Source organism: Diorhabda carinulata, chromosome 5 (assembly GCF_026250575.1).
Source record: "Diorhabda carinulata isolate Delta chromosome 5, icDioCari1.1, whole genome shotgun sequence".
NCBI lineage: Eukaryota > Metazoa > Arthropoda > Insecta > Coleoptera > Chrysomelidae > Diorhabda > Diorhabda carinulata.
The window spans coordinates 8,503,399-8,526,627 of record NC_079464.1 but is presented as its reverse complement, the minus strand read 5'-3'; the positions used below and the strand labels follow the sequence as shown (position 1 = coordinate 8,526,627).

Here is a 23,229-nt window from a genome sequence, read left to right as displayed (position 1 = left end):
CAGAAATAAATTCTCAATTTTTTTAGCAAAAGGAAATTGATGTACAAATTTTTAAATATTGATATCTAATTATGATTATACAAACTGTTATTTTTTCTAGTCGACAATTCTGTTCATATTTGTTGGAGATTTTTCTCAAACCATATAGTACATTTATTCTGTAGAACAAAAGACAATTCCCTTGAAAGAAATAAGTAATCTAAACTCTATCCCAATATCCATCATCAACCTTTCTGAAGCCTTACCCAAATCCCCAACATCATCCAATTAATAAATTATTACATCCCTATTTTCGAAAATCCTTTTGGACCAGGGATAAGCGAAATAGAAAGAGCGAGGCGCGCAGGGCTCCGGCAGGATCGTGGTACAATTCTGGATTGCTCCTTCATTTGTCTCTGAATCTCGCCGAGGGGCACTTCATGTGTAAAGGATTTGTATCAAGTTCGGAGCGCGTCATTTCGTAAGTTTTGCGTTCGAGATATAATGAACTTATTCCAAAGTTTTAACATGGTTAAGTGATTATTATAAATTAATTATAAAGTTCAGAGTGAGATGTGATGAGGTGATTTTGTAAACAAAAATGACAAATGTATTAAAATTTGATGTGTTGTTTTTAGTTTCTGCTATTTTTATCCAAGGTAGGAATTTTGAAATACTTCACATAAATACATCATGAAATTTTGGTAATTTTTTAGAATATGTATATAGGATTTAAAATCGGAAATAGGAGTACGAGTTCAACTGAAAGATAAAATATTATTTTTGTGTTCCCGCTTTTAACGTGGGTGTGCGAGGTAATCGGTATTTTCAAATACTCTCATTAACAACTTTATATATAATTTTAATCATTCCTGAAGCAGTGGTTCTAGGACAAACATGTGAATGGGCAGAAACGAAACAGAACATTTGATTTTATTCATTAATAATATCAAAAGAATGAGACCTATGAGATCTACATTTCAATATTTCTTATTGATTCATCAGATGTTGTTTTTCACCAAAATATATATTTGTTACACATACGAAAAAAGAGATATTTGAATTATTGTGGATTTATTGACCTCCAGTGATGAATATAATCATTTTGAGTTTGTAATTTTAATGTACGGAAATTATTACCAAACATTCTGATTCCAATATTTACACCTGAAATATCTGAATGAGTAATGTTAGGTCGATTTTTAATATTTTGGAACCAGAAATTTTGAGTTCGTATTATCGCATTCTGTATATGAAATAGTAAAACAACAGTTTACTCAAATTTACTGAAAAGTAGGTCTTTGTGTAATTCTCTTTATTGCTGTGTTACCAAACTGTCATTTGTCGTACAACTATACGAGGAATCTCAACAAAATTGGGATATTTCCAACTGTAAATTTCGTAGGCAAGATGGTTGTTTGAGACAATTATGTACATATTATTGATGACTAAGAGTAAAGCGATCCCATGGTGAAAATTTGTGTTTCTCGAAAAACTTTATCGCTTTCTATAAAAGACGGTTTCGTATATAGATAATTTGGGTTTAATCAATTTGATCAGTTTTATTCCAGGAGTCTGCAGTCAAGGCATGTTTCTTTTTACAGAAATCCTATTCAATTACTAAATATCGCCTTTGTTCGACCTTATATTTTATTATACTCTTCATTAGTTATTTGGTCGACATACCCTCTCGATATATTCGTCGTTCCAGTGGTGCCCTACCATATGCTTCAATGTTTGGACTCCACATTGAGTTTCATTGACTGTTCGAGCGCGTTTGACTGAAAAGTGACCCTTTGAAGTTGACAATATTTTTGTGTCTGATGTCATCCAGCAAAATTTTACATCAATTGGAGTGATAAGTTAGTTTTAATACTCCTTTACAGTAAACTGTTGATGTTGTTGACATATTACTTTCTACGTAGAGAAACAATTGAAAAAACCATGTTGATATTCTCTTGTGTTTCGTGCCATAACATGTACCAAGATAGTCTGCTTTTAGAAGTATATGCACACGAATAATTTCGTCAATTGAAGACTTCCTTGGAATAACAGTGTAAGCAACAGGATAACCCTTTTTTTAGGAAGCCGAGTCACAATTATGAAAGTTCGTGAATTGTTTATTGAAATTTAGTATTGAATCACTCGAATCAAACAAAAACAACACATATATATGTTTTATTACGCAACAACAGATATTGTAGAAAAACATTTCACGACTAACAAAGGTAATGCATTTTTAAAGTGAAAGATACAAATTTACTTTTGAAACATAACAGGAAATCCCAAATTAATTGGGTAATTATAAACATAAAGTTGAAATATTAATAAGTTTTTTCTTCACTTGGTGAAGTGAGAAAAAAATTCCACATAACATACAATGTTTTTGCACTTTCCAGCAATGGTCATTGTTTTACAGGTTTTTCTTGTCCTTTGTTTGTCACATAGCTTTTCCCTGCTTCTCTTAATATGCGTCTTTTATCACCCTTCCATTCTGTGACGTTGGTTTTTCGTTTTTTTGCGTTTTTAAACTCGATGGTGACATCACATGTCTGCGACTTGCCAACTAGTCCTACCACTGTTTTTTGTCACGCCACAGAAAACTACCAGCCACGTCCATAGGTTAAATTAAATGTTATTCCACTAAAATCGCCTATAAGGCAAATATGTCGGTAGCAACGTTTTTCTTGGGAGGTCTTCAATTAATTCCGTAGTTCTGGAGTATTACATTTGCTAACTCGTTATAATGCCAAACTCAAGAGAAAAATGAATGTATTTCTTAAAAAAAAATATTTCGCTTCATGACGACAATGCGTTGCCTATTCGTCCACTAATATTGCAAAAATATTAGACAAACTCATTAGTCATGATTTATTACCTCCTCTGCCATATTCACAAGATTTCAGAGAATGAAGAAATAGTAGTAGAGAAAAAGGCCTATTTTACATAGCAAAAAAATATTTTTTCTTATGGTTCGAAAACATTTTAAACTCTTTCATTCAAAAGTACTTACTCCTCGGTCAAACTGCCTTTGTACTTACTGCTTTACGTGATATGAGACTACTTCAAATAATATACAAGTTAATTCATTGATTGACTCAATTCGTACATAACAAACAGACTGGAAAGTTTGTAAGCTAGAATACAAGAATTTTTTTCATTGAATTCATCGACACAATTTGTTTTATAACGATTTATCTCTTTTATCAAAATAGACTTCAGTTTCGGTGATAACCTCTACAACAGCGCAAAATTTTTATACAGCAAGCATCCTCCTGAGGTCTAAGAAAATATTTTAAGAAGTCAGATCTGGTATACCATCGTTTTCATCGATTTGTGATTTCATTTTGTTAAAACGATTCATTACTGTTCAAATGAGGTCTTTTTCTGCGATTTTATCCAATATTGCTACATAATAGTCACGTTGCTGTTCATGGTTTTCCTTTCCTAAGATAGTCAATGAATACTATACCATGCCAAAATACATGCCATATCTTTGCTAGCCGATGTTTACGTCTTTCCTTCCTTCATCACGGCTGACCTTCAACTGGATTTCGGCGTTAAAAAATATCAATTCGTTGTTGTTATTCGTAGATTGTGAACTTGCGTGTCGTTTTCAATTTATGGTTATACTGAATTATTATGTGGACTTTTTTAAGTTTCCGTCAGTAACACCCTTCTTGTGGTGTCCACTGCATGCATCGTCCTCGGTAATTATTTCACCTTGTTCAGATTCGGCATACCATTTTTCGATCGTTGAGTTTCCTGGGGCAAAGTCCAAGGAATATTTATCAATCTAAACCTGGACTTTAATAAATTTTTCCCCAACAGCATTTTTATTAACATACGATAAACTTTTTTATCCATTTTTTCGAAATAACAAAAGCCGTTTTGCTCAAAATGCTATAACTCAAAAACTACTTGACTAATAGGTGTCAATTTTATGAGCACGTCTTCTAAATGCTAGGGCTTTTCAGCCCACGTAATTTAATTCTGAGCCTAAAATATCAATATGTAAAACTCATTTTTTCATACTCATTTCCTATAAAATCTGTTAGAATAAATTATTTGGACTTTTCCAAATTCTTTGATACCACACATCCTTTAACTTACTCTGTTAGTTTGTCGCGTTAAATGGAATTTCTTAATCAAATTTTCAATTCAATAAAAAATTGATAGGATATTTAATTATATAGCGTTCAGTCTTCATTTAAATTTTTATAGGAAAAGGTTCTAAAATTTACAAATCAAACGGTGAAGTTTTATTAATGTTTAGCGCTACAAATAAGAGAGAAGATTCATAATTTAACCAAGAGATGATGTTACTAATTTCAAAGTGAAATTGATTGAGACAATAAAAATTATTCGAAAAATTATACCAATTATTCACCGACTACAGAACAACCTTAAAGGGTATCTTCACTTTGGATATGGTACGCCTTAACCGAATCTCAAACTGCAAGATACCGAAAGAAGCACACTTGAAAAGCAGGCCAAAGAAACAAATTTTGAATATTTTGCTCCTGCAATGATATGGGCAACTGTCAACCTCATATTTATGTTCCAGGTTAGCTCTTTATAATACAATAAATCAACGAAATCATGAGTTCTTTGATCGTTTCTCCATCATCACGGATATTAACAAGAATGTGAGAGGATAGGATCTACAGATAGTAGAAAGTCATTTAAATATTTCGCCATTTGTTCAATGTAACTCTAGTCAATTAATTGGTTAAGTATAGAAAAGTGTCAACAAATCCTATGAGGTCTCGATATTTGAAAAAAAAAATAGTTGTATTCGCTTTTAATAGGTCAGTAACAATATAAGAAAAATATGGTTACCCAAGCGAAAATACAATTCAGAAAATCATAAAACAAAAGAGGGGACAACAGAAGTTCGATTAGATGAGACTGCTGACCGACAAACAAAAGATTAAGATGCGAATTTTCCGATTGCAAGGAATTTTCTGCATTGGACTGCAGAAAATAACACTCCTAATGCATAATGTTGTATTTATTCACAGATATTAGAAAATTTTGTTAGTAGAGTATGTATCGTTTGGTTCAGACATTTAAAGGTCAATCCGCGTCTCGATGGGAAGATCCTTATTGTGCTTTGTGGATTCTTATCGTATTACCGGTTGGCAGAAAAATTTTTATCTCGTCGTCGATTTGCGGGAAAAATTTTTATCGCATCGTCGATCGGCGGGAAAAAACAGTTTACCTTCAGTCTCTGGTTTCAACCTCAAGTACCTTATTTATTATACAGAAATTATTCCACAAACGGAAAATCTCAAGGGATGTACTTGAAATAGACATCAAAAATATAGAAGAAAAATTTATTTGTTATTTTTTTAATATACATGCATAAAAACTTGTCTAGGAGAATTGTTTCCTTCGAAAAAAATCAAGCGTTCAAGAGATAAAAATCATAAAGAGAAGAATCAATAGATGAATACTTGACTATAAAACTATAAAGGTTAATAATAGTCGAAATACAACTGTTAGGATAGAATTTCAAATGATATAATAAGTAGTAAATCCTGTATAATGTCGCTAATTGGTTGTTATTTTATGAATACACTCCCTAAAATCAATGCATAATACCAATTAATCTGTTCATATTACGGAGACACTTGAAACATATTTAATAAAAAATATTGTGAAGGAGTTCCAAACAGAATATTAATAACAAAATATTCTTTTTCAATAGCGCTTATCTCTTCCTTTGAAGTTAGTTATAGCTTATTAGCATGTGGATTCGAATCTCATTTCTAATTTCTTTTTCATCTCATATTTCCTTGGAACCAAGATGGAGTTCATGTAAATTATGGGTCTCGTATGTGATTACTCTAATTTACAAAATTGAACTTTTTTTCATACCTCAAAATAACTGTAAATAAATATGTTAATCCACTTTCCTTGAACCTAAAAGTGTTTTCAGAAATATTTTATAACGCCTCAATTTCCTCCTGCAGCTAAATGTTTTCTTTAACTACCTAAAGTGGTGATGACACTTTATTATTTATTCGTTTGCTTCAAACGATCATTATCTTGTTTCGGATTGATTTGAAATGTCGAGTAGAATGTGTAAACAAAGTTTTTGTTACGTTTGTGGACATTTTCAAAAGAGAGAAGAGATTCGTATTTGAATTATTTTGGTTTTCCTATTGGAAATCTAGATGAAAAGTGGGTGCCTCATGTGTTTTGCGAGAGTTGTAGAATCGTCTTACTCCAGTGGTTATTAGGAGAAAATGTTGTCCTTCCATTTGGATCAACAATGCTATGGAAAGAGCCTAGTAAACATGTGTAACGAAGGCATTGGAATATAAAAAAAATACACCGAAGTTTCGTCTGTAAGGTGATATCAGGCGGTTCACTTGTTATTCATTTCTGTCTTTCATTCAGCACCCTTCATTAAGAATGGAGTGTCTAGGCATTAAATGAATCAAAAGCGATGAATGAATTTGTTAGTGAATCAATCCAGCGATGTTGAATTTCGGCATTCGGCATCAATCACTTGCACCCGAATGAACGAAAAATGAAACGTATGAAAACGAAGAGAACGTTCACTCGAGTTCGTTTGACGGCATATTCGAGGAAATGAGCGAATAAAATTCATTTTTTTGTCATTTTGTGTGTGTATTGTAAGTGTGGAATGAAAAAAAGAGAACATTCACTTGAGTGATCATTCATCCGAATGAACCGAAAAGTGAACCGTCTGATATCACCTTAAGCCTGTATTACATTCGAAAGATATACCCTATCCAGTGTATTCCGGTAATTGAGTGCTTCTGACCAGTTCTCATTCAAGAAAAACTCCACATTCAATTAACGATCTTATTGGTACAACAATGGAACTTAATACTACCAAAACATTTTTCAGAAATTAAAGCAACGTTTATTCAGAATATTTCGAAAGAGAAGGTATTATTATTGTACTGATATCCTGGAACTTTTTGAAACAATGAATCAAAACTGTGATAAAACACGCTCATTCACAGACTCTTCAAAATAAATTTTAAAATATTTTATCACACGATGGTAATAGAAAACCGTCCATATCAATAGTAAACCCAGTCAATTGTGAAGAGAGGCATGAAACGATTCGATGAAAACTGTTGGGCGACCTCTAAGTCATTGGTATGTTATTTTAATTGCAGGGCGAAGCAAAAGGTTTAAGTAAGAAAAGAATGACTTATTCAAAATGAAGACATTTCGAGGAAACTGACGAGCTATTGTTAGATCCTAATATCATCACACTAACCCCTTTACACATCCAATTGGGACTCATAAAAAATTTTGTGAAGGCGCTTGACAAAAATAGTGATGCTTTCTGGTATTTACAAAAAAACTTGCCAAACATTACAGAGGGAAAACTGAAAGAGCGTATATTTTTTCGCCCTCAAATCCATGAAATTATGAAAGATTCTCAGTTTAAAAGCCTTACATCTGTTAATAAAAAATCTGAAGAAATTGTTACAGATTTATTTGAAAAACTTTCATAGGTTGAGAGTGAACATATCTTCAAAGATTCATTTTCTGCACTAGCATTTTAGATTTTTCCCTGAATATTTGGGATGTATAAGTGACGAACAAGGAGAACGTTTCAATCAATATTTGAAGGTTTTCGAAAAGCGACATTAAGGATTTAGGGATGAAAACATCTTTAGGGATTCCTGTTGGTCTATTATAAGTAAAATTCATTCGAATAGCTATAAGAAGAAAGCAAAAATTATTCATCTTCACGTTTTTATAGTATTAATACCAAAATGATGTTAAATAGATAAATATTTCTTGAACCAGACGTGACAGATTTTTTTTATTTTCTACGGATAATTCTACTTAAATGAATAACAAAACAACAACTTTCAGTTGGGGTATGAAAATCGTGTAAACTACATCTCAACAGATTGAAATTAGTCCTGTCATCTGGCCATATTATTTCCTGGATTTCCATTCAAGATAACATGATTTTTCTGCATACTAGGACATGTTAAATATGGACTTTTTCTGCAACAATACAATAGTCCACAGTTATAAATAAGCTTAAGTAAACAAAAATCGTCTTTTTTAATTTGATGAAGTTATGGTAGGTCTAGTTATTATGATCCTTCCAAAGTCGTCTCCATATCATATGATTTCTTATTGGTAGCGCAAAGAGAGAGGGAGAGAGAGATTTTATGGGCAAAGCTACATACTTTTACATTACATAATATAAAAATACAAAATAATGGTTGATTTCAACAGTAGTAATTATAATGTATATAATATCTTACATAACAAATTGAATTATGCCTGTCTCTAGACTCTATGGTAAATTGTCAGCCACAGAATAATAAGAATAATAAGCAGAAATGCCTTTGTCAAACCTCGAAACTTATCAAAAGTTTTTACCATTTTCACTCAAAATTTTTTCGCACTCAAAATAATGGCATTTTTCACCAGATCAGTAGGTATAGTCAGGTAAATGTCAATCGTCTTTCTTCTTGTAGGGTAGGTATTGCGAACCAAACAAACAGATTCTAAAATGAAGAGAGCGGGCAGAGTTAGAATTTTGTGTTTTTCAAAATATAATTCGCAAAGCTTTCTACAAATCATAAATATAACGAATGGCTCTTTTTTGTAATTTGAAGATAGAATCGAAGATGTGCAAACTACAAGATCCCCAGAAAGGCAAACCATACCGAAGATGCGATTCGAATAACGAGTAGTAAGTTGTTAAAGCAGTACGAGAATCGAGCTGTTCTAACACAGATTCAATCGCAAAACAAGCAGAGTATAATTTTTTGTCGGGTCTTCTATATGTACAGACCATTGAAGGGCACCGTCAATATGTAGACCAAGAAATTTATCGAGTTTTGGGAACGTATTAAATCATCGTTGAGTTTTAGAGGATTTAAAGCTCCTTTAGAGGATAGAACTAAAGTTTTCTCAGTGTTTGAGCAGAGACCGTTTGCGTCAGACCATGACATAATAGTTATGGGATCATTGCCCATGGTCGAAGGTAGAGCTTGTATATCTGGAATACTCCAGGTTATACTGGTGTCATTCGCGAATAAAATGAATTGACCATTGATCAGTAGGTCTGTAGGATCATTGTGAAAATCAAAAAAAAATTGGACCCAAAACTGAACCTTCAGGCAAATCACTGCCAATTGGCAATTTACTCGAAACTCTATCATTAGCTCGTACCATTTGATTGCTACATTCAAGGTGAGATACAAACCATTTTAATGTAATATTTTGGATGCCAGGAGCGATGTTATTTCAATTTTAAGATACTGTAATAAATTATAATGAGTTTTTAAAATAAATTTAATATAGTCTTGAAATTTGGACCAAACATACAAATCTATAGTGAAGAAGTTATTAAGGTGATATTACGTTTACAGGATGAGTTTTTTTCTGACTTATAAATACAACCGCTTTCCCATTATTATACAAAGCCAGATATAAAACATCAAATCTGATTTTATGATTCCTAAGGGGTATGGAAATAGAATAAAAAACTTTTATTCTAATTCCAATCAAATTTCAGACAGCGTTTTTTGATATGGGGATTACAAAAAAAATATTAGTTTCTAGAGAAAAAATGAAATAATAAGAGAAACATTGAGAAACATCAAGAAACTTGGTTTATCCTGGAAAATCATACCTCCGATTTGAAACCTGATATGATTCCCTAAATTCCAGGCGGAGAACATACACCATTTACAGTATAATATAATAATAAAAAATGGATAAATTTCAAGTTTATATATCATCAACTTCAATGTATTTTCCGAAGAGGAACGGCGATGTCGCGACCGCATCTAACTTTTAAACTATGAATACATAATGTGAATACAAGCCAAAACAGACAATTGTGAATTGACCATTGACCCGTAGGTGTGTGAGATCATTGATGAAAATCAAAAAAAGAACTTGGCCCAAAACTGAGCCCTGAGACACACCACTGCCAATTGGCAATTTACTTGGAACTTTACCATTAGCTCGTACCGTGAAGAAGTAGATTGATGACACCTATATTTCGGATTCAATTAATTAGAGTTTCCACTAAGTTTTGTCAATTTTCCGTACATGAATAAATATTTTTATTTTCAAATTTGGGCGACTTATTTAACAGTAATAGATGTAATAGAGATATAATCTGATTTATATATTTTTAATATTGTTGCTAATTCATTTCTATATCAATTTCCTGATTTTTCTAATAATTTTTTTATGTTTATAAGATCAGAACAACGACATAATAGCGTATAATAGCGCATAATTAGAGGGAACCTAGTTAGGTGAAATGTCATCAATGTGTGATATCGATATCAAGTTTATATAAATATTTTTGTATATTGTTTAGTTTGATTTTCAATTATTCAATCATTATCAATCCAATTTCGTAATCCGTAAATATCTCTGTTTATACTAATGGAAATATACAAAATAATGAAGAGATCATTGATCTGAAATAATCAAATGCTAATAAGCTATTTCACACATTCCAACGATAGCCTGAACAATAATAAATTAGAGTTTGCAAAAAAAAACTAAGAAAGTAACGTTTCCATATTTCATCAAAGTAAAAAAAAGGTATACTAATCGAAAATAATAGATTTCACTATTATGAAACCATGAAATAATTTGTATGACATTTTTGTACAGCTAACTTTTCATTTCGAAATAACACTGGTGAGTCAAAATGTTCTAGTTTATTGTCATAGGTCCGTCCAAAAAGTGTGAAAAAAACTCTCAGAGGTTTGAAATAGTCTAAAGATTTTATTACCTGCTACCCTGATAATCCTAACAAGGATGATAGTAACCTTAAACTGGGGACTGAAAGGAACTTCGGAGATGGGAACTTCTACATCACTCAGTTTCTGACGGGACTTCTGATGGTATATCCAGTACAGGCACGTCTGTGTACGTAATGTGAACACGACTCAGATAATACCGAACACGCATTTTTTGTGTGTAACCAATTAAGAGGTTTGAGAAAGTAAGTAGAGAAAACTGTCGACAAAAAAATCCAGATAATATCGTCCAGGTGATGTTGCATGAGGTAGAATAGTGGAAACTGGTTCCTAACTACACAGAACGAATTCTTAGGCAAAATAATATGGACGGCTACCTAGCTTGATAATATTTAATTACAAATTAATTAGATGTGCTCGAAGATTTCATTGCATCGACATAAGAAGCTAATAAATCAGAATGACTATCATCTTGGTAATATCAATCCGTTCATTTGGTTAGTTATGTTATGATCAATTTATATGAATAGGGAAATACGAGAAAACACTTTTACTAAGAATATTCAAGAAATCTAGTAAAGCGACCATAGTCCCCGGCGAATGGTAGTTAGGAGTTCTGACTCTGATACATAAAAAAAAGATATCAGGATTTGTACAAATTATAAATACTTCACCTCATTAAGTATTATCTTAAGACTATATGAAGATATACTAAAAAGAAGCTGATGACAGTAATTGAGGATTTACAGAGTTGGTTCAAAGTGGGTTTAGAGAAGAACACAGTGCACAAGATCATTTATAATTAAAAAATTTATGGTAAAGATCAGAGTAAAAGAAGAATATATTGCCTTCCTAGATCACAAAAAATTTTTGGGATTTTAGCATAGAATATCAAAGATTTATTATAAAACACGTACTACGACAAGGTGAGGTACTCTGTTTTTCGTAACAGATAATATAATTTAAGCCATAAAAAGAGAATGCAAAAAAAAGGTTAAGCCCAGTACAACTGCTGGAATGCACCATTGGTGAAATGTTTATAAATCGGTATATAAGTATATAAACGGAAAGCAGATAAATAGGTAGAAATGATCGACTGCTTACAAGTGAAAATATAAAGAGAACAAATAGACTACGAGGGAATAAATGAAAGAAGAATATCTAGTGCATACGAACTGTATCATTCACTTCCAATGTCATTCATGGGCATAGAAGCAGGAAAAAAAAAACTAAAATAACGTATAAAAGATAGTATACCGGCCAATATTAATATATGTTGTGTGGAGTGAAAGCTGACTACTGAAAAACAGAAACAAAGAACAGAATACAAGCAATGGAGAATATAGTAAGGGAAGAATTGAGTATTCAATCTTCTTCTTCAAGTACCATATACTTTGCAGCGTGTATGTGTTCTCTTGTTCAAAACTTCTAATTTATTATATGAAGGCACCCCTTCTCCACGTCGACAATGGTCCTCTCCTTCCTTCGATCTTTCCCGTCATTATGAGCTTGAGAGTTGAATATCTCGGATGTGTCCCAAATAAGATATTTTTCGTTGCTAAATTACCGCTATCAGTTCTATTTCCATACCCGCTCTTCTCAGTACTTCTTCATTCGTCATGTGCTCGGTCCTTGGGATCCGCAAAAGTCTGCGCAACAACCACATTTCCATTGCTTCTATTCTGTTTAAGCATCTTACTTTCAGGGACCACATCTTCACACCATACAAAAGGATTGGCCAAGGCTTCTCGGTGGATTAGGAACTTAGTAAACTTTGTAAAAGCTGTTTTTGCGATTGCTATCCGAGTTTTAACTTTCTTGTCGCAAACCCATTTTTCATTCAAAATACGTCCAAGGTATTTATACTAATTGACTTTCTCTATGTTATTTCCACTGACTAGTAATTAAGCTTCGCCGTGTTGTTGTCTGCTTATGACCATTAGTTTGGTTTTATGCGTTTTATTTTGAGTCCAAATTTGGTTCCAATTTCGTTGATACGATTGACTAGCTCTTGTAGATCTTATACGTTATGGGCGAATATTGCAGTATCATCGACATACCTAATATTATTTATGAGAGTTTCATTTATTTTTAGCTGAAAAATTTGTTCTACGTATATGTTAAATAGCATGTATCCCTGACAGACTCCCCTAAGTATCTGAAGGTGTTCCGTAGTTAGAGAGCCGCTAGTTCGTAGTTCCTCTGTTTGATCTGAATACAGCTTTTGTATGATCCTGATGTCTTTACTATCGATATCAACATTCTTTAGGATGTCAAACAGTAAGTCATGCTTAATGGAGTAAAACGCTTTTTGGTAGTCTATAAAGCAAATGAAGACATCTTTTCTTTGATCATAGCATTTTTGAATCAGTAACTACATACAGAATAGTGCTTCCCTGGCACCTAAGCTCGTTTTTAAACGCAAACTGCGTTTCACCAATAACCTCTTCGCACTTTTTATTAATATTCAATCAATTAATTGCATAAAAAAGACACCTAGCTAAAATAGTTTTAATACAAGGGTATAATGAGGGACGATCAAATAGAAAACGACGAGAGGTAGGCCCAAGAGAAGCTGGAAGCAAGTGTTAGCAGAAATATTGGAACAAATAGGAACAAAATGTACACCAAGCAAATAGCTATTGCGAATAATGAGAAAAAACGTGCCAAGTTTATGCGTGAAATAAAAAAATCGTAGGGACTCAACCCTACTCCTTCGGGTAGACAGAGCTTTATGATGAATTAAATATAATTTTTGTAGAAAGTCCATTTTGGTTTATTTTTGTTTGTTATTATACAGCTAAATCTTATTTAAAGGTAGAATAATTGGTTGGCTATAAATTCAAACCAGATAAAATTTTTTTCAATCTAATAAGGTATGCTTCAATTTAGACATAGACAAGAATGAATATGTATCAACCATTCATACTAGAGATAAACTTCTTTATTTGTTATCCATATTGATTTCTTTTTCTATTTCTGTTTTGAAGCCAAAAATGACCCACCACAATTTGATAAAAAAATGAGGTGTAATTATCTTTGTGATTTCTATACCAAATCCATAATTTTTCTAGTGGAAATATTTTTGTGATGTTTTTCATATCAGAATAACGACATAACATGAGCTATTAATAGAGAACCTATTCAGGTGAAAGGTCATCAATGTGTGATATCGCTTTCATATTCATATAAATATTTTCGAATATAAATTGGTTTGAATTTCAATTATTTAATTAATATCAGTTCAATTTCGAAATTCGTAAATATTGGTGATTGTAAAAATGGAAATATACAAAATCATCGAGAGATGAACGATCGGAAGAATATCTGAAATAATAATGGAAAAACTAGAAAACATGTTTGATAGTCAAAAAAGTCAAAATTGTCGATTTGTGGTTCGAACTAAAAGTATCCGGTTTTTAAAAATAATTGATAAGAGCTTTGAAACAAAATTTTTCAATTAGTTCATTTTCATCAGTCCTTGATAATTGTATAGAATTTTGTATTCAGCATTTAACAAAAGTAGAAATATTACTCCAAGATCTCGATTCTGCTCTTCTGGTCATGAAAATATGAAATTAAGGTATTGACATCGATTCTTGATAATATAAATTCACCCAATCGTTCAAAGTTGCTGAGGAAAATCTAGTTCAAAGATTCAGTTGAATGTTATCCTAGCCAGGATAACTATGAAATAAATTGTACCATCATTGTCTAAGCAAATTTCCAGCACAGAAGCCCTATTATCTTCATAAGCTCAGGTAAATTTATAAATTTGTGATGAATTCCATTTCAAGTTCAATTACAACTGAATAACATTCACACAATCCCCTGAATATAACAAAACAATAAGAGCAGATACATATAGCGCAGAAACTATGACCATAGATGCACTGCACACAAAGGAACAGAAAGCCTTCGTTTAGTGGTTTGCGACAAAGTAGCTTCGTAGTGTTGTCAATCTAAATTTGCTTTCTAACGAGACGCAAAGTCGTAAAATTATCCATTATAATCGCGTTTAGTCAAGGCGCTGTCGGGGCCAGGCATTGAGATAAAGATGCGCCAAGTCGGGACAGGAATATTTCAGGTAAACGAAAAGGTAGTTTGATTAAATACAATTCGTGACAGATTCATTAAGAGTATTACCTGGAAATCAGTACCTAATCCTCTTTATGAAGTTCGAGAATGCAGAAATTATAGCCTAGAATTTGTTAACCCTTTAAATTGCACTTTTATATTAAGTTGGTACTGGGCAATTTACTATAGAGAAAAGAATTTCTAAAATTTGTATAAAAACCGTAATTTGTAAAATTCTTCATTCTTCAAACAGATAACGTGATGTGGGTGTTTGTGACAAGTTAAAAATGGCAGTAGATTTTATGCTAAGTCGGCAGAGAAACAAATTGCTTGTTATTAAATTTAAAAACGGAGACTTCGAAAAAGTAACAAAGTTCTTTGGTGCTGCTCAGTAGAAGGATGTAAGGCAAAGTGCCATACCGATTCTATGTTCTACGTGACATTTTCCAAATTGAAACATGTGCTGTATAGATCATGAACTTTCTAATACAGTGGTATTTTTGGAACAACTACCGCCATCTCGAGGTCAAGTCAGGTATTTATGGGAATATCTCTTATATTATAATCCAGGGACGGCAAATTGAAGAAGTAAAAATACATAAATATGTAGGTGCAACAGCAGAAAGCGTTGACGGAGTAGAGCAGGGATTGAAAGAGAAACTAGAAATTCTTGATGCAGTGAAAGCATCATTTTTTAGGAAAAACAAGTACCAAAAACCATACAAATAGGAATTGTGAAGGCAGTTTTGATACTATACCGTACATAGAAACATGGACACTGATTCAAAATCAAACATCCTGCATAAATGCAATGGACATGAAATTCCTCTAAAAGTACAAAATAAAACAAAAAACGATGGGATACGAAAAACCCAACAGGGATGGCAAATTATGAAGAAGCAGTGGTAGTGGAAGGGAAATAATAGGAAGGGATAAAAGATTGAAAAAAGAAAGCAAGGCAAAGTAAAAGAGTATATGTCAACTATAATGAAACTGCCTTACACCCCATGGTAATCTTATTGGCCACAGTCAACTTACACATGGATATTAATTTAAAGTACACGAAGCTCACACTATGTCACGAGACAACATTAGTATTATACAAAATCGAACATTGAACATATTTCAAAATAGGCGAATTAAATTATATACTTACCGGATGGAGGATAACTTAGTTACAAAATACATTATAATTTATTCCTCATATAAATTGTAATATAAAAGTGTGGAGACAAAAAATTCGTACAAACTGTTTGTTAAATTCAATTATCTGCACTTTACTCTATAAAACAATGGTTGGTACTACTCTATAATTACAAACATTCTATATAACTGAATCAGCATCCAGTCGACTTGCTTTCCTAATTTTTGTTTTTAAATTATAAAATACTGATTCTGGCGTTTTCACAAAATTATCTTTTTTAATTATCATTCATAGGTAGCTGCTTTCCAACCTTCAAAATATAAGTTTGGTTTTTTCAAAATTCACCAGAAATTTTCAATTTGACTCAGTTGAGAAATATTCTTTACATAATGAGCAGTTACTATATCTGGCCAAAACACAAAACTTCCTTTAGGATGCTGTTTCTTCATGAACTGTATTAATATAGATCTAACACATTATTTTTCACGTATTTTGGCGGTTATAACATTTCGAGAGGGACAAATGTATGCTGAAGAACGACCACGAGAAGATACCTACAAACATACCAACACTTTCGAGTTGAAATTTTGTGTCAAAAGTAAAATATGGCTCGTCGTCAATAATGATTTCCAAGCTTATAACGGCGAAAACTCATTGTCACTGAAACTTCCAAGTTTTGATTTTTGTGCCATTAGTGGCTTTTCAGAATATTTGAGAACCGATTTTCTTGGATTTTGAACTATAATCTGCTTTTTTAGAATGTTGCTCACAGTGAGCCGCTTCAACCAAAGCTTCTTTCTTTTTTCGACATTCTTTCGCTTCTCTGTCTAATTCTGATTTTCTTTTAATAGAAATACCTGCCTCAATACGTCGTAAATCATTTATCTGACTATTTTCATTCTTATAAAGTGGTCACCCGCAAACGATTTCTTAAGATTTTTATTCTGTTCATGAAACAAGATGGAAGATTTGACACCTGTCGAATTAGAAGAAACAATCAATTAACATTCTTAGTCAACACCTACTTTACTTATTAAGCTGTCTAAAAATGTACGGATTTTTTGTCCCACACCCTTATATTATGAATTCCTTCGAAGATTTTTATACATAATATACTTTTGTGTTGTAGCTCCTGCTAATGGTTTCAGCTGTGACAATCAAGTAAAGTAGAATATAAAAATCAGTAAAAGAAATTTCCGCAAATTACAATACTTCATGAATTCCCTGAATATTGATAATTGATTAGTGATACATTCCCTCATCCGTCGATCTTTTTCAATATCCTAGTGCCATTCGATTTGAACATTACTATTTTTCAAGAATCTAATCCCCTAGATATAAGAGGATAATGGGAAGAGGCGTATCTCAAGCTCGGTTCTAAAATAATAATTTATGTTGGATTTAACCCGTCGTGCGAGTAAATAACCTCTTCTCTTTACTAGTGGAAGACCTCCAACCTGCTTCCTGTCATATATTAGTGGCTTTTTTGCCAAGCTAGAAAATTGACGCCATTTTTTATAAATGACGCATACATTCGACAGTCATTTATTTGGGAGCCGACTTTTTCTTGACTCGTCTGGATTTTGTTTCTATTTTCTTGGAATCACAACCGCCTCTCGATCGGATTGAAAATAACAGTTTGTTGCGATATCGTTGAAAATAACTTCAGTTAATAGTCTTAATATTCAAAATATCCATTGTTTTCACATATAGGTTGTTCCAGGACTTGATACAAAAAATTCGGGAGTGAGTAGATGACGTATAAATACTGCTATAATATAAAAAATTTCTCTTTTGAGCCCCCGTTTCTGAGTTATAGGCTTTCAAAGTTCAAAGGGGAATCAGAACTTATATTCAAGCATATTCTATAAATTATACACTGAAACATTATGAATTCTCAATGCATGATTACGTATGTCTATGTAGTATGTTTTTAACGGAATAAATAATTCCACATTACTATTTAAAGGGCAGGAGTGGCTCATGCCCAATGGTTAACAATCCGTAACTTCTTAAGGGACTAAAGAAAACAATAAAAAATTTTCAATCGATTAAAAAAAGGTAGGTAGAAATGTAAATTTTTAGATCGTTGTACATTCCAAGGAAACCGTTCGTCATAAAGAGCCATTCTGAAGAAAATTATCATAATGTTATTATAATTGAGGCGTTTTTTTACAAAAACGATCATAGTCCTAAAAATTCAGATTTGACCGGGAAAGTAGGATTCTACGAAAAGAACCATAGTACGAATTTACAGCGCCAGAAGATTAAGTAGTTATACAAAACCAGCCATAATCCAACCGAATTCCTGCAAAAAGCACCATTGTCCCGTTCTGTTTGATGAGTAAGCATGCCGTGTATTAACGATATTTGTGAAAATAATGTTACAAGTTGGCATAAAAAGAAAAAAAAGTTGTAAAGAAAGAAACAGTTATAAAAGAAAATGTACGTGGTGTGGCACATATAAATCATGGGGGAAAACAAGTCTAAGTATTCAAGTTATTATTGAATAAATCTTTTGTCTTAGGTGTTCGTGTTTAAAGTGCTTTCAAAATATTAACGAGGATGATCGACAGACTTTGATAACTCTTTTTAATAACATGGCGTCAAAGGATGAACAAGATTCTTATTTAGTTGGCTTAATATCCATAAAAGCTCCGCTTCGCCGTAGAACCAGAAAAGTTAGTAATACAAGTGATGAAGAACAAAATGCGGAAGAAGGAAATGACAGAATGAAATCGTTTAGTAACAGTGCAGTGTTGTTTTTTAAGATAAGAGTGGTTTTAAAAGGAAAAACTACGTTGTTTTTCGAAATGTCACCAAAATTTTGATCAATTTTTCTGTTAATTGTTCGTTAATTATAAAATAAAATATGTCGTACAAAAGACAAAACCAAATTATGCAACATGTTGGGCGACATAAAGTTTTTCTACTTTCTCAAAAAGTCAAAACTGGACTATGGTGGTTTTTCTAAGCAACGCCTCAATTACTTATTGAAAATACTTACAGGAAGTATTAAAACACAATCAAACATTTCTAACTGAACATCGTGTTACTTGCAGAAGGAAAAAGTGGAATATAGAAAAATTCAGTTAGTTAGCCTAAAACTTATAAAATAAAAGCAAGAAAAATTAGTAATGATGGTTTGAAGTGGGCACCTTGCACTTCTACACTTCTGGAGTCTACGGAGGACATTTCATTGAACTTTGAAGAGCATTCGAATTTACCGATGTTGCAAATACCAAGCTTTTAAGTAGGTCCATATTTTTTTGATAGTAACCTGAATGGGCAGTGATACTTAGAAATTCTTATGTGATATTCCTCTAAACATACGCAGTGACATATGGTTCATGCACGATAGAACTCCTCCCCACTTCCTAAATGATGTAAAAATCATCTTAATCACATAACTTAATAACATAATAGGTCTCATTTTATTTGGGATATCTTAAAAAGCTTGGTATATACAAGACTGGTAAACACAAGGAAAGAAAACTGCGTGTTTCTTTGTGTATACACGGTTTATTCTATATATCTGGCAATGTGTACGCCTAGCAATCACATTTAGCCCACATTTGTTATGGTTTGTGTGGACTGCGCATATTTTTTTGGATACTGCCGTTCAGGATGTATATTTAAAAAAAAGAAATAGTTCTATAAAAAATACACAACAAATGTTAACATTTTATTTGAGAATAGGATAAAAATAACTGAATAAAAAATATTTCAAAAGTATATTATATTGAAATTATATGATTTTTAAGGAAGCATTCCACACAAAGTAATTTGTTGTGTAATTTTTATCACTAACTTCAACCTCAAATGCTAAGTAACACATCACAAATTTTGTGTAAGCAGGTCGATATATACAGGGAAAATGTCAAATCATGTATTTCAGTATAAGCATCGATAATAGACTCAGTCACTTTAATTTGTTTCTTTCTATTAGAACCGAGAGATTATACTGATTATAATATACACGTGGGGTATCGATACATGATTTGACCTTTTTTTTCCCTGTATATTTCGGCCAGCTTGCATAAAATTTGTGACTTTTTACTTAGCATTTGATGTTGAAGTTAGAGAAAAAAATTACTTTATGTAGAATACTTCTTTAAATTTTACGTTAATTGTGATGAAAAAGAGTTTTGGCTCTGATGGTCGCTTTTTTAAAACTCGGTTTGCACTCGAAGTGCTAAAATTTGGATACGGGAATAAGTAAGCTAACGCCACATTATGTTCTTTTATGATCATGGTGAAAATTTAGTGAAAATCATCACACTTTCATGTTAATTAAGCAACGTTGGATATACCCAATTACGATCAGCAGATGTGATTAATGACAATAAGAAATTTTTGAAATAACTCTATATTCCTAATCGCCTTTTGCAAATGGGCAGAATTCAATCAGAAGGAAAAAAAATACATTAAATCATTTTCCTCAGTTCAAACTTTGGAAAATTGTAGTTAACCCAGTTTTCCGAGAAAAAAAAATAATCCTTTGATGCTTCCAATTATTTTCTTTCGAATAAAAATTTACCTCATGATTGCTTATATGCAACTGTGGATAAATAAATCTCCAGGCCCGGGTCAAATAGCACCAGAGTTAATTAAAAATGGAACTGAAAAACTTTTTTCTCATCTGCAAATGCTTTTCCAGAAGTGTATAAATGGTGAAGCGCTACCCCAAGAGTGGAAAACATCTTATATGACTACCGTATATAAAAAAGGGGGCAGAGAAAATTGCGACAACTACCGGGGACTTACAGTGCTGTGTACAATATCCAGAATTTATGGAAAAATCATAAAAAATAAAATCGAACAGGAATATTGCAACATGGAGGCAGAAGAACAGGCAGGCTTCAGAGCGGGGAGGTCGACTATTGATCATTTATTTACGATTTCGCAAATAATTGAGAAGAAAACCGCCAAAAATCAAGAACTCCACCTTTTGTATGTTGACCTTAAAAAAGCATATGACAGCGTACCGCGAACAAAACTATGGGATGCCTTGGAAAGAACAAATATAAATGCGGCCCTAATAAAAGCAGTACAAAAGCTTTATGAAAACAGTAAATCACAAGTAAAAATAGGAAACAAGGTCTCAAAAGGATTCTGTATCAATAAGGGGTTGAAACAAGGATGCTGTCTGTCGCCCACACTCTTCAAGATATACCTGGAACACGCACTAGCACACTGGAAAAGGAAATGTAAGAACATGGGCATCCCACTAATCGATTCCACACTATATACCCTGTGCTTTGCAGATGACCAAATAATCTTGGCACAGGACTACGAAGACTTAGAATATATGACAAGAAAGCTAGTAGAGGAATACAGGAAATGGGGTCTAGAAGTAAATTTTAGTAAAACGGAATATATGTGTATTGGAGGAGAACAACAAAATTTAATACTTGAAGAAACACAACAAAAAATAAGTCATTGTACAAAATACAAATATCTAGGCATGATCATCACTGATGATGGAAGATTAGATGAAGCAATAACACAAAGAAATAACCAAGGAAGACAAGCAATAAGACAACTAAATAGTGTATTGTGGGACAAACAAATATCCGAGGAAAACAAACATCGAATATACAATAGCATAATAAAAAGTATAACAACATATAGTAGCGAAATCTGGCCTCTAAAAGAAAAAACAGTCAAAATGCTTGAAGCCACAGAAATGGATTATTGGAGACGCGCGGCAGGAATATCAAGACTGGAAAAAATAAGAAACGACAGAATCAGGGAGATCATGAAAGTGCAACATACGATTACGGAAGACATTAGGGTGAATCAGTTAAGATGGTACGGACATGTCCAAAGAATGCCTAAAGACCGCATACCCAAACAAATTTTAAATTGGACACCACAAGGAAGAAGAAAAAGAGGAAGACCAAGATTAAGCTGGAGAGAAGGTATCGAGAAGGATATTCGAGAGAGAGGATTGGAAGAAGATCTTTTGGGAAGATCGAGAAAAATGGAAACTGGGAATCGGAAGACGGCGAAGAACGTTTTAACCCGATTAATATATATATGGATAAATATATAGCTCAGATAGTTATTTAATTCGATGTCTTCTATAGAATTACGTATTGATCATTGCTACTGCATCTAGATAAATCTAGATTAATAATTTCATTTTTTCGTTAGTTTCAATAATGAGTTCTGCGATAGTAACCACCTTTTGTAGTTTCTCAGAAAATGGGAAAGATCTCTCAAACGCAATTAATCGCAAAACAACCGAAGCAATTAGAATTTTAACACTTCTGAACATGCTGAAAATTTAGAAATGTGTTATTTTTGGCATTCTATTAATATCCTGTCTTGAAATGAATAGTTAGGTAAAAACCTCTCACAACAAACTCAAATTACATTCTAATCTAGTTTCAAATAATAGCCTATATGAGTACATTTCTGTTTATTGTCAAAACTAAGCAATCTATGCCGCACCACCACGCCATTAAAAAGCGTTAGTCATGACAATAACGATTATAGAAGATAAATTCTTTTGTGTTAAACAGTTTGCAAAAACGAAATTTTCAGTTGTTTAACAACCTGTGCTCGATTATAATCCTTTAAGCGTCAATAACATTCAAAGACGATAACATCAGCGACTGCATTTATTTAATAAATAGCATGGAATAACCAAAAGTTGGTGAAGAAAGCGTTAAGCGAGTGCTAAAATCGTTCAATGGTTACTTAAAGAGATCCGTTCTTAAAGCTAGTCGTGAGTTGTAAATGATTTTACATTGTGTAGACTTTTGTTTGCTGTTACTAGTGACCAATTATATGCTATCAGGCAGTCGTGGATATAACAAATAAAGATCAGAAAACTTTTTCTACAATTTTAAAAGACGGAATCTGTAATTACTTGAAAACGTAGTTATTATTAATCAAACAATAATAACATTCAAAGACGGTAACATCAGTTTGAAAATGCCAACTGTATTTATGGAAGGGAAAGTATTGTGCAATCAAAAGTTAGTAAGAAGAGGGTTGAACAAGTGCGGAAGTTGTTCACTCGCTACCCAAAGATATATGATCGTAAGGTTAACTGTACATTAGCAATTTCTGTAACGATTTCTAGAGCTTCGCTCTCATCTTCTGTAGTTGTTACAAACCTGCATCAGGGTTTTTGTTGATAAAGGTGACTCAATACTCAATGATGGTACAATTATAACAAGATTAATCTACATCAGTTCAGAACCTCTAAGGATTCATTTGTAAGAGTTGTCGTGAATACTAATTCACTGTAACTGTTTGATACTT

General features: G+C 32.6%; 1 protein-coding gene across 1 annotated transcript in view; it reads left to right on the top strand.

Moving 5' to 3' along the window:
* The first annotated feature begins 381 nt into the window (after positions 1 to 381).
* The window catches only part of LOC130893840 (uncharacterized), a 115,298-nt gene continuing 92,450 nt past the window's right edge, over positions 382 to 23,229 (top strand). The window contains exon 1 of the mRNA XM_057800258.1: positions 382 to 638. Within this exon, the coding sequence (XP_057656241.1) occupies positions 581 to 638 (58 nt within the window). The 5' untranslated portion in view covers positions 382 to 580. The remainder of the gene's footprint in view (positions 639 to 23,229) is intronic.